Source organism: Armigeres subalbatus, chromosome 2 (assembly GCF_024139115.2).
Source record: "Armigeres subalbatus isolate Guangzhou_Male chromosome 2, GZ_Asu_2, whole genome shotgun sequence".
Classification (NCBI taxonomy): domain Eukaryota; kingdom Metazoa; phylum Arthropoda; class Insecta; order Diptera; family Culicidae; genus Armigeres; species Armigeres subalbatus.
The window spans coordinates 215419357-215431659 of NC_085140.1; the positions used below are offsets into that span (position 1 = coordinate 215419357).

A 12303-nucleotide genomic window follows, 5' to 3' on the forward strand; every position below is an offset into this window, starting at 1 on the left:
ATCTGTCTGTGGATAATGTTTGACTCATTCCAATGATTTGTTCCAGAGGCTGAATATCGAAATGTGATGTATGACAGACTTTCAGCGCGATGTTTTTCCACAACTTTGTTGATTAGAACATTTCTCAGATTTTGCGTTGTGATAATGTAATTACCTGAATTAAATGAATTGAGATTCGATCCACCAATAATGGAAATGGCTTCCATCGCAGATATCTTTAAGATGATATTACGAAATAGTACTCAGTAAAATCACGTTAATAAAATAATTATAAAAACCCAGAACAATCCACCTAGCGTTGGTGGTGCCTTTCTCGCGCATTAAAAAAATAAGAAAAACACATAAGAGAGGTCGAAATAGCACCTTAGGGGGATAGATTTTACTTTTTTCATCAATAAATATGCATTTGCGGTCGTTTGAATGCATTGCTGCAATCTTTGAAAAAAAATTTTTTTTTTCGTTTTTGAATTTTTTTTTCCAAGGGGGGACCCTTGGTAGAAAAACAATGTTTTTTCAATAACTTTGGAACGCAATGACCGATCGGGCCAATTTTCAATAGGAAACAACTAGGCCGCAATCCGCGTCGACTGCAACTTGTTGCGAGCAAATCGAATAATGCTAAGTACCGAAAAGTGTGTCTCACATTTTTGTACACACACACATACAGACATCACCTCAATTCGTCGAGCTGAGTCGATTGATATATAACACTTTGGGTCTCTGAGCCTTCTATCAAAAGTTCGGTTTTGGAGTGATCCTATAGCCTTTACGTATACTTTGTATACGAGAAAGGCAAAAATATGAGAGTAATGTAGAATATAATGAATAATTCCAAATCTACACAGTTCAATAAAACTCTTCTTCTTTTTCTCTTTGCAGGTAAGCCGTTGTACTTTTTTTAGGAATATTGGTGAGTTTGAAAGGTAACCGTTATTACATTTTATCAAAACAGACCTGGGTTCCTTTGAAGTCTCTCTTTCTCGGATATATCATTCCATTTAGCTACATTTTGACGATTCAAATGCCACATATGTCAGTAGCATTTCAATCAAGTGCCATTATCTAATAAAAAAACAAGCGTAACATTTGACAAGGGTTTACCTGAACTCAATAATAACCATATTCTCCTAATTGTTTTATTTTTTAATAAATCTTGTCGAACATACACCCACCTTTAGTTGAATATTTATTTCATTTGCTTTGTAGTGAATTTGCATCTTGATTAGCGTGTGTATATTGGAGTAATCGCAATATAAAGTTATTGGTATTAATTACGAACTGCGCATTAGCAAGTTATTGATGCTTATTAAGCAAAAACAGTGCTGCGCGATCAGTGTTGCGAGTTAATTTATTCGTTCAGGAATAAGACTTTCCGCCTTTGTTTATAGTGTCTTTAGGTTACTCACGTTTTTGCTGAATCTGGGTCATTTCGACATTATTCTTAGTAGTTACAAAAATATGTCATAGTACGCATAAAAAAAATAGTTCTGCTAACACGCTCAAATCATTCGTGGTAATGTAGTTGATACATTGTAAAATAGAAGAATGTACATTTTTAGATAAGAAATTTCAACCACAGTTATTTAATCATTCCTAGTATTATATGGTCTGCTAAGAAAGCTTTTTAATTTCAGTATAAGAACAATCCACGCTTGCAATCAATAAGTGAGGAAGATAGAGAGATGCTATGCAATTATTAATATATTAGTCAACACTACTTTAAAACATGTATGAACAATGAAATTAAATACTCATTGCAAACGAAATGTGACATGTAGAAAACTGAGGGATTAAATTCAGGAAATTCAAATTTTACTCAAATAAAACTTATATTGATTCTAATTAGGTATCTGCAAGCCTAATTGAATTTTACATTTGGTGGCATGCTCATAATTAACGCATGAAAATACATTTACACATTTTAGCTATGTAATAAGAAGAAAAATGTTGTATTTTAGATAGTTTTTCGTAAAACTTTTCAAATCTTAGGGAGCAATAAAAATTACTTTCTTTTTTGTTCCATTAGCATAAAAACTATTTATTTGGTTTATAACTCTTTTCGCATTTGCATATTAATAGGACTAGTTTCTTTACCACTGGTTAAACGTCTGCCACATTTCCTGTAGGTACTAAAGTAAAAGTTAAAGAACATCGACAACAACACCACCATGTAGGGCAGATAGATAAACACCAGTACAATCGGGATTGAACAACTACTGCGCATGGCGAATCCAACGTTTACCAAAATGCTCAAAAGCTGAACCTATCGGGAAGCAATAAAAGACAATTAAAACTCAATATTTCTACCACGAATAACCGGCTGACTACTTACAATTTGGAACACGGTGATGAATTTCTTAACGGCTGTTAACTTGAACGGCAATTGTTTCGAGAAAATCGCCACCAGGTAATAGGAATACATAAACATATGCACCGTCGAGTTGACAATGATTGTGTACGTCAACATACTTCCTGTGAGGGCGAAAAGAAAGAGCAGACAAAACCGTCATGCAAATGAAACTCCCAAAACTTCACACCCGCCAACTTACCTCCGACATATTTCGCAAATATCCACGCGATGGTGAAGGTGCAGGCATGGTGATAAACGTGCAGCAAACTGATCTGGTTTTGCTTCTTCCTCAGTGCGAACATTACCGTTTCGATGAGTTCGATCCCCTTGATCACATAGTTGAAGTAGGACCCATGCATGAAGCCCACTGCACTGGCATTGTCGGAATAATCCGGCAACTTGCACGAGTACAGATAATCAATGGTCCAGCCATGCTTGAAAAAATGCCGAATTAGCAAATAACACGCTATCACTTGGAAAAGGTTGTAGCCGATCATGAAGTTCTTCAGCTCGTACGGTTTCCGACTTTTCATGTAGCTGTTGGTAAAGATGATGGAATTAATTCACGTTTTCATTCAAGATAATCACATGTCACGCTTACTTTGGCACCCAAATATAAACTGCTCCAAAGTATAGCAGCAGAATTGATATCGGCCACATTGGGCTGTACAGCAATGGAAGTTCATCTGTCCGTTTGTCCGCCAAGTCATCCACCAAAAATATGTACCAATTCTCTAGTCCACTAAACGTGCTCGTCGAGTTGTAATCCATCGTGTCTTTTATAATTTATCAACTATTTTATAACGGAAAACATAAATATTTCACTTTTTGAACTTTGTTTTCACTATCACTTCTTCCGATGTGTGCAGCATGTAACATACATACACGATCAATTAGCCCCTAACTCAGCGGCCGTTACAACCCTCCGCTCATTAATCGGTGGATATTGTGTTGTGTTTCGACGTCTCTGCTATTGTTGCTGTCTTGCGACCGTTCGTCAGACCGGCCATACAGCAACTGAGCAGAAGATGTTTAGTTCGCGACACACTTGGCCACTCTGAGCACCGAACGACTGGCGAGAAGGAGTGATGCTTCTGGCTAGGATATTCGTCTTATTTTTCGTTCATATAACTATTTTTTATGATTTTTTTTATTGCGAATTGACGATTTGGCTGAACGGTGTAGTGCAGCGTGCTGTCCAGCACATCAACAATCAGCCGATTGACGATAAGATCGTGTGTCGTGGAAAAGCATGAATGAAAATTACCTTCCCACTAAACGATCGGCTCAATTATATGCATATTTATGGGGAATATAATCGGTTTCATTCTTTTGTGATGTAAGGAAAATCATCAGCACGCACTTTAATATACTAAGGTAGCTAAATATTTTAAATCGATATTTGTTGGAAGCTATCAATCTTGAACTTTAAATGTGCCAGCACTTGAAGTGACATCCAGTTTACTGCTTGCTTTTTGTAGTGTAGGATCTACATCTACTTTTTGTCGAAAGCTTTGACTTTATGTAAGTTGGAGTGGTTAAAAGCACTTTGCTATGCTAAATCGTTCTAATGCAGATGACATGGCTTTGTTAAATGCCCTTCGTTTGTACACATTTTGTGTCATTTTTAAGTGTATGAGAAGTCATTTCAACTCGGTATATATATTTTTTTTTTTACAGTAGAGCAGAGTTTTATATTTTATAGATTTTTATTCATCAACTCTGTAACGAACTGTTTGGTCTAGTAGACGTCTAGTAGAAGAGTTACATAGAAAATACAAATTGATTAGGCTAGTTATGATGTTGTCCTTCGTATAGATAGATAAAGCAATACAAATTTAGTTAGAGGGATATATCCTATTATTATCGTTAACATTCATCTAGAAAAAAATGGGTAAATCCCTTAGGCATGTCGGATTGTGGGGGGTCATTCGCAAATTACATAACGCAAAAATTACCCTTTTCGACATCTACCCTTCGGTACACTCTGTCGTAACGCTTTTTGCATGGATGGTCTTTTGATATTTGTAAGAGGAACGTGACTCTGTTGAAAATCCTCTCCCAACCACGAAAGCATCACGTCGTTTGCGAATGGGCCCCAAGTATAATTTGGCACTATAGCCACCACTTCGTGATGTCTTACCACAATGTATGTCGATAAAGTTGGATTTCCGATGAAAAAGGCAATTGCTCATGTTCGAGCAGAACCGGCTGGGGTGCGGATAAGATGGGCAACTTATGGGGGTAAAACCGTCACATCAGGTTGGGATTTAGTCGAAATATCAGAAGTTTTGAATTCTTCGTTCAACCAACCTGTAAGATATTTATTAATACTTTAATTGTATGTTTATAGAAGATGTTAAGCTTCAATTTCCTGTATTTCACTACCAGCATATTTTCTTGAAAGTCAATAATGGTTTATCTGAAAACTTCTCGGACCTCATGATTGGGAGTACATAAATTAACTAACTAATGCTAATGTTGACCTACATTTATAATTTAAAAATAATTAACGGGTCAATACTTAAATTCGAGTAATTTTATATTATTTTTTTTATTTGCTTGAAATTCTGCATTCTTTAGAACCAGAAAAGGTGATGTTGCCAGTGATTGAATGAACCATAAATATCTAGTCATGCCTTCCCTCGGATAGTAAGTAAAGTCGTAGGTCCCAGCTCTTATATTGATGGGCACGATACGTAGAATCCAGGCATGAGTCCTCTTCATGGCGCCGATGGTTGAAGCTCGTGAGGAAATAGGCCGACAAAAATAAAATCAAATGAAAAAATAGCTAAATTAGCTATTTTTAAATATAGTTTTTTTTATTTTCTCATTTTTTTTTAATTATGTGAAATAGTTTAAAGAATGGTTCAATAATATTTAATTCTAGGCTAAATAGGTTCAACAAACATTAGAATTCTTCTCATGAGAGTGAGGGGGTGCGACCTGGGGGACCTGCCTAAGATGTGGTGGGGTTTGACAGTGGGCTCTGTTGAACTTCTTCAAAAAGCTGCATGTTTCCGCAAAGGCAGGCCCTATCAAAGTGACCATGTGCCGCTCAAATCCTAGTCCTGAAAACTATGTACTTGGAACGTTAAGACCTTGTTGGAACCAGCACGAATTGCCCTCCTTGCTCGAGAGCTTCAAAATGTGAAGGTGGAGGTTGCAGCACTTAAGGAGGACCGATAGTTTCTTATTTATTTATTTATTTTATTTCGTCAACCAACGTAGACTAGTACATATACATATACATGTTTGTTTTTGTAATGCTATAGTATAATTAAATAATAGGTTTTTTTAGTAAAGTGATGTATAATTTTGATTTTGAATTTATATTGCTGAATTTGTAATGTTTGTTCTTTGGAAATACTGTCTAATGTTATGCCGAGACATTGTTAAGTCAATAGTTTCGCAGTGTTGATTGTAAACGGCCATCATTCGGTTGAGAGGCCCAAATTTGGCGTAATTTGTTCGGCAGAGGTTGGTTAAACATAATGTTCTATGTCGAAGTAGCCGAGAAGGTATGTAAAAGTTAAATTTCGATAAAATTTCAGTTGAATCAACACGTTGAGAAACTATATCGTTAACAAATGAAACCGTTGCACATTCTCGACGCTCTTTCAAAGTTTGTATATTTATAAGCATGCAACGTGCTTCATAAGATGGAAGAGGAAATGACGTCCAACCTAATTTACGAAGAGCGTATAATAGAAATTGTTTTTGTACTGACTCTATTCTTTCTTCATGTGTGGTTGTATAAAGGCGACCATACAATGCTACAATATTCCAGTATAGATCGTACATATGAAATATATAGTGTTTTGATTGTGTAGGGATCCTGAAAGTTGAAGCAAAAACGCTTGATAAAGCCTAGCATATTATTAGCTTTGTGGATGATTGTGTTATAGTGATCAACAAGAGTTAGTTTCGAATCTAAAATCACTCCTAAATCCCTAACTCTTTCGTGTCTTTCTACAGTATTGTTCCCTAATACAATTTGTGTATTTGGTGTTATTCTTTTTCTGCTGAATGATATTATGTTGCATTTCTTAACATTCAGTTGCAATAGGCTTTTCTGCACCATGTATAGAACATGTGTATTTCATTCTGGAATATGATTATGTCGTCTTCATTTTTTATTTCCATAAATAGCTTTATGTCATCGGCATAAATTAAAATCTTTATATTTTGAGAATGAAAGTAATGTCATTTACATATAATATAAATAAAAGAGGGCCAAGATGAGAGCCTTGTGGAACTCCTGAAGTGACTTGAATGGGATTGGATTTCTTTTCGTTAAATTTTATTAATTGTTGCCGGTCTGTGAGATAAGATAAGCTTCAAGCCATCTAAGGAGTCCTGGCTCAATTCCAATTTTTTGCAATTTGAAGAGTAACATTGGAATGTCAATGCGATCAAATGCCTTGCTAAAGTCAGTGTATTGAGCTTCCACGTAGTTACCATTATCTATTGCATTAAGAGAATATTCAATGAATTCTATTAAATTTGTACCGGTAGAGCGACCTTTGAAAATCCATGCTGCTTATTCGTAATTCTGTTTTTAAGTTGTGAAAATAATTTTTCATTGATAATGGATTCAAAAGTTTGGGAATGCAAGAGATAATGGCTATTCCACGGTAATTACGAATGTCAGATTTTTGCCTGATTTGAAGATAGGCACAAGATAGGAGCTTTTCCATACCCTGGGAAAATTTCCGGATTCCAATGACAATCTGAAGAGCCAAAACAAAGGTGCAGTCAGCTCTTTAGCCAGACTCTTCATAAATATCGGTGGAATACCATCAGGACCAGGGCCTTTAGATGCATCTAAGTTTTTAAAGCGTTTAGAATATCGTTCACCATGATCTGATTAACACCGATATCCCTAGCGAATTCAGGGATAGGCGCAAAAAATCTAGGTCGCGATCTTGTTCCGAAAGGTGGTGTATATTTCTTGGAAGAAATCTCCAAACAGATTACAGATATCTTCCGAGCAATTACCGACGCGTTCGTCTAAATACATGGTTGACGGAAAATTGTCTGATTTTAATTTTGATTTTACGTAATTGAAGAAGTTCTTTGGACATGACTTTATTTCGTTTTCTGTTTTCGTGTTGTGTTCTTCAAATGCTACATCAATTGCTAATTTTAATTGATCGCAGATGTTCAAATATTTTTCCAAATTTTCATTCGTCTTGTCTAGCTTGTAAGTTTTATGTAATTTTTGTTTACGATTCTTTAAATTTTTTATTTGCCTATTGTACCAAATTGGATATTTTGAATTTCCGCTCCGTCGTTTTCTTTTTGGAACCTCGTCAATAATAATATCAAAAATAATGTTATAGAAGACATCAACGGAAGATTCACTATTACCTTCATTCTCTTAAATTTTCTTCCAGGTAAATCTACTTGGCCTATGTCTTATGTTGTCATAGTTTGCTTTATGGTATTCAAGGACTTCTTCAAAGTCACAGTCGCTGGGTTTTTGATACTCATGAACGAACAAAGAGTATTCGATTGCCGTGTGCAATGTTTCGTTTTTCCATACGGGATTCAATGATTCAGACAAACAGAAATCTTCTTGAATATTCGTTAATAGGAGATCAAGGTAACAGTTCTGTTGATTTTTAATGTGATTGATTTGGTTTAGTCCTATAGGGTAGCAGTTCTGTCAAATATAAACATTAGTGTTTCATTTTCCCCAATGACTGGAAGTAGACTTTGATCGTTCTCTGAATCTGGATTAAAGTCAGCGGTGCGTTGTTTAAAGTATCCGTAAATATGTACTTTGACTTTAGGTGGAAGTTCCGATAAAATTTTTTTTGCAGTTTTTAAAAAGCTTTCATAAGATGTTGTTTGCGCATGTTCCGGTGGAAAATACACAGAGGAGAAAACATGGGTTTCTGCAATGTTAGATTTCACCCAAACATGCTCAAATTTTGGTAGTTATTATCTCTGAATTAAAATTGGTAGAGATTGCGATTAGAACTCCACCGCCAGACTTTTTTTTTAATTCTGATGAATTGCGATCGCCGCTGAATACATTAAAGCTGCCTCCAAAAAGTGCTTCACTATTCACACTTTCATTTCAGCTGGTTTCAGTTGCCAAAATAACCGAGAAGGACGAGCTTAAGATGTTATTATGAATTTCCTTCATTTTAGCTGGGCTTTTCATGCGATTGAAATTTTGACAGTAAATCAAAACTTCAGTGGCATTCTGTTTTGATGAAGAACTTGTTGGAAGCACGTTGGTTGTTAAAATATTTACCCCGTTGGTCGATAAGATAGTGCTATTGTCTTCAGCCGAAGAAGGCGTCCTTACTTGCGAAAATTTCCGGGGAAGGAGAGTGGTACCTCGTTGTGCTCTCCCGTAGTTGCTGCAGGCGATGTGTCCGCTCGCTGGACAGGTATTGTCGGTATAACTGTAGATCAGCTGCAGCTTCTGCTGGCCCAATTCCGTATTCCTGATGTACTTGGATGGATAGCGAGGAACAGGATAACAGGAATTCTTCGCAGTTGACCCAATTGCGGGTACAAGTATCATATCTACTACAGTGGCGGCGAGAAGGCGGAGCATGGAATTTGTTTCATAGTGGTTGGTAAGCTACAGCTTGATCAATGCAAACGCACCAACTAACGACAAACCCGATGAAGTTAAAGACGAGTTCTATGAGCGTCTAAACAAGACCTAAGGAGAATGCCCAAAACACGACGTGAAATTTATCATCGGTGACGCAAACGCACAGGTCGGAAGGGAAGAGTTCTTTAGCCCAGTCATTGGAAAGAAGAGCCTCCACGCAACTACCAATGACAACGGCCTGAGGCTAGTCAATTTTGTCGCAGCCAGAGGAATGGCTATCTGAAGCACCTATTTTGCACGCAAGAATATTCGAAAGCACACCTGGAGACACCCGCATAGCGACACACGGATAATAATCCGGAGCCCAAAGGTGGCAAAATGAGTCATGATTTTAGGAAAAGTGTGTGTTTTTATGTTATGAAAATACACCATGAAAATAGGGCATGAAATCATGACTTATTCTGGCGTATCACAAGCATGGCGTTACGTTTTCGATATTTGTTGACAAAAAGTGGAAAATTGAGTCATGATATCATGATGCATGCATGCTGAAATTATGAACTATAGTCATGAAAACAGAATCATAATTCATGAATCTGGTAGCTGTCATTTATGGTTCCAGGGTGAAAAAAAAAAAAAAAACAGAAAAAACAACACCGAAATCCGTCCTGCATTTCAGATTCCATTTAGTCTATACTGTCCGTGTATCGTGGTCTGTCCGTAATAAGAACATTCAACAGGTCCAGCATATAACCTTCCTGGCATGATAGCCAGTAAACCATCTGGGATTATTGAATATTTTTGGATTCTTATTTTTTTCTCTTGCATAATAATGTTTGACGACAAATACTTAAAACATCTTAATCATACACCATCCTCTCTACTTTTCGTTAGCACTTTGTATGAAATATGTAAATTATTTATATGGAACCTTCTTCCTCCTACAGCAAGTAGGCTTTACAAAAGAATATTATCTACTTACAGTAAAAGGGTTATTTCAGCAAAAGCACCATTCAAAGTGGTAGCACACCAAAGCTACCACGATCCCGGAGTAGGTTGTAATAATGAGCCGCTAGCTAAGCGCAATTGACAAAGCGTTGTGTGGGAATTGGACAAAATAACACTGAATGATGAAAAAACGAGTACGGCAACTCTGTCGATGAATTAGTGCTAAATTACGGACTTCATTTTTTTTCTTCTTAGCTTATCAAAATTACACTTAACACTCGCGATTCCGATGTGATTGTATCAAAAGCTAAAACATTTTGAAAAATTAACTTGGAAAACACCGCCGTAGACATCTGCAAGGAACGCCTTGACAGAAATGAAACAAATATACGGCTGTCAAGTTGGCGTAACGCTCAGATACTTTACACGCGTTTTCATAACTTTAAGTCATGTTTTCATGACTCTAAGTCATGTTTTCATGACTCTGAGTCATGTTTTCATGAACAGATTTATGTTTCTACAACTCAGTGATATGAGATTTTATTTATGAAAATGCAATCAGTTTTGTGATAACGCCTTGGCGATCATGACCTTAGTCCATGAAAAAGGCTAATAATATTTATAATAATTGTTGTTTAGGTCATGATATAGTGAATTGTAGTCATGATATCATGAAGCAACCAGTTTTATGATTTCATGACTTTTTGGTCATGAATCTGGCAACAGATTTTTACCCGTGAACGTATTCTCAAATCGATCATCTTTTGGTGCACGGTCGGCATTTCTCAGATGTCATAGATGTGAGGAGACCCAAATGTCGTCTCTGACTACTATGTGATGTAAGTTTCGCCCAAGGCTGTCCAACACCTGATCCAAGAGGTGGTACATTCCTCTGCTGAAGGTGTCGCTATAGCCAAGATCAATGGTGTGTTCTATGGCAGCTGCTATGCCCCACCAAGGTGGCCATTAGAACAGTTCAACCAGATGATCGATAGGTTATCGTCTGACTTAGTGGGTCGTAAGCCGGTCGTCATAGCAGGAGATTTTAACGCTTGGGCAGTGGAGTAGGGCAGCCACTGCACCAATGGAAGGGGTCAAGCGTTACTAGCGGCGCTAGCGTAGCTCGACCCAGTCCTAGTCAACGATGGTTCCGCTAGCACGTCCAGAAGGAACGGGGTTGAATCATGGATTGACGTAACGTTTGTCAGTCCTGGTCTGGCACCCCCGCTAAGCCTGCCGGTGGGCCTGTATTTTGGAAAGGCCTTCTCAAACGTTAGTCGCGAAATGGCTGGAATTGTTACTTAACAACATTTCCCTGTTATGACAATATTAAAAACATCTTATAAGATCGAAAAAAGGAAGAAAATATTGTTGTTTGCTAGTTTGTATGTGGAGGCCCCCTAGTGCGGTGGGCTTGTACCGGATTTTGGAAAGCTATTTCCAAAACCGTGTACTATTATACGAGACCGATGCCGGTCAAAGAAGCGTTCCTATGACCGCAGGAGTTCCGCAAGGTTCAATACTGGACCCGGTGTTATGGAACCTTATGTATGACGGGGCTCTGAAGCCAAGATTCCCTCCTGGTGTTAAGATCGTCGGCTGCGCCGATGACGTAACCTTAAAGGTCTTCTTATTTTTATTGGCGTTACATCCCCACACTGCGACAGAGCCGCCTCACAGCTTAGTGTTCATTGAGCACTTCCACAGCTATTAACTGCGAGGTTTCTAAGCCAGGTTACCATTTTTGCATTCGTATATCATGAGGCTAGCACGATGATACTTTTATGCCCAGGGAAGTCGAGACAATTTCCAATCCGAAAATTGCCTAGACCGGCACCGGGAATCGAACCCAGCCACCCTCAACATGTTCTTGCTTTGTAGCCGCGCGTCTTACCGCACGGCTAAGGAGGGCCCCTTGAAGGTCTACGGGGAGTCAATTCCCTAGGTAGAACTGACCTGGACGCCTGGAGCTCGCTCAGCATAAGACTGAGGTGGTTATCGTCAACAACCGCAAGTCGGTTCAACATGCAGTGAATCATATGGGTAAAGTCGCGATCGCATCAAAGCGGAGCTTGAAGCTCCTTGAGGTCGTAATAGACGACAGGCTGACCTTCGCCAGCCATATCAACTATGCAAGAGGACTTCGACTGGTGTTGCGGCATTACCGAGGATGATGTCCAACAGTTCCTAGGTGTGTGCCATTAGACGTAGGCTACTACAGTTTCGTCTTCAACCACTCAGATTGCCTGCAGCTTGCAGAAAATTTGGCGCGCCGAGCAGCAGTCGGCAAGCATGACTAACTTGTGATTGGATAGTTATAGCGAAACAGGCTGAGCGCGGGGAAGTGAATGAGAGGTTTGCACATCTAAAAGTGTCGCAGCAGGTGGCAACCGCAGTCGCCACCTCGAGTCATGACAGAAGAGTG

At 38.2% G+C, this 12303-nt stretch overlaps 2 protein-coding genes across 3 annotated transcripts in view; one reads left to right on the forward strand and one right to left on the reverse strand.

The window, feature by feature from the left end:
• Nucleotides 1-12303, forward strand: part of LOC134211630 (oxysterol-binding protein-related protein 9) — a 232243-nt gene that overhangs the window by 87195 nt on the left and 132745 nt on the right. The window lies entirely within an intron of this gene.
• LOC134215879 (elongation of very long chain fatty acids protein 4-like) lies at nucleotides 2012-3415 on the reverse strand. The gene is made up of 4 exons (XM_062694970.1): nucleotides 2952-3415; nucleotides 2550-2887; nucleotides 2333-2472; nucleotides 2012-2263 (listed from the first exon to the last, which is right to left on the reverse strand). The coding sequence occupies exons 1-4, from the start codon at nucleotides 3119-3121 to the stop codon at nucleotides 2048-2050; spliced, it is 864 nt and encodes a 287-aa protein (XP_062550954.1). The 5' UTR covers nucleotides 3122-3415; the 3' UTR covers nucleotides 2012-2047.

Excerpts from the sequence above, each read along its gene's own strand:
- LOC134215879 (XM_062694970.1), bottom strand. The coding sequence starts at position 3,121 with ATGGATTACAACTCGACGAGCACGTTTAGTGGACTAGAGAATTGGTAC. Across the intron at positions 2,473-2,549 it reads ATTTGCGAAATATGTCGGAG|GAAGTATGTTGACGTACACA; the intron begins GTAAGTTGGCGG and ends TCGCCCTCACAG. Across the intron at positions 2,264-2,332 it reads TCATCACCGTGTTCCAAATT|GTTCAGCTTTTGAGCATTTT; the intron begins GTAAGTAGTCAG and ends GCTTCCCGATAG.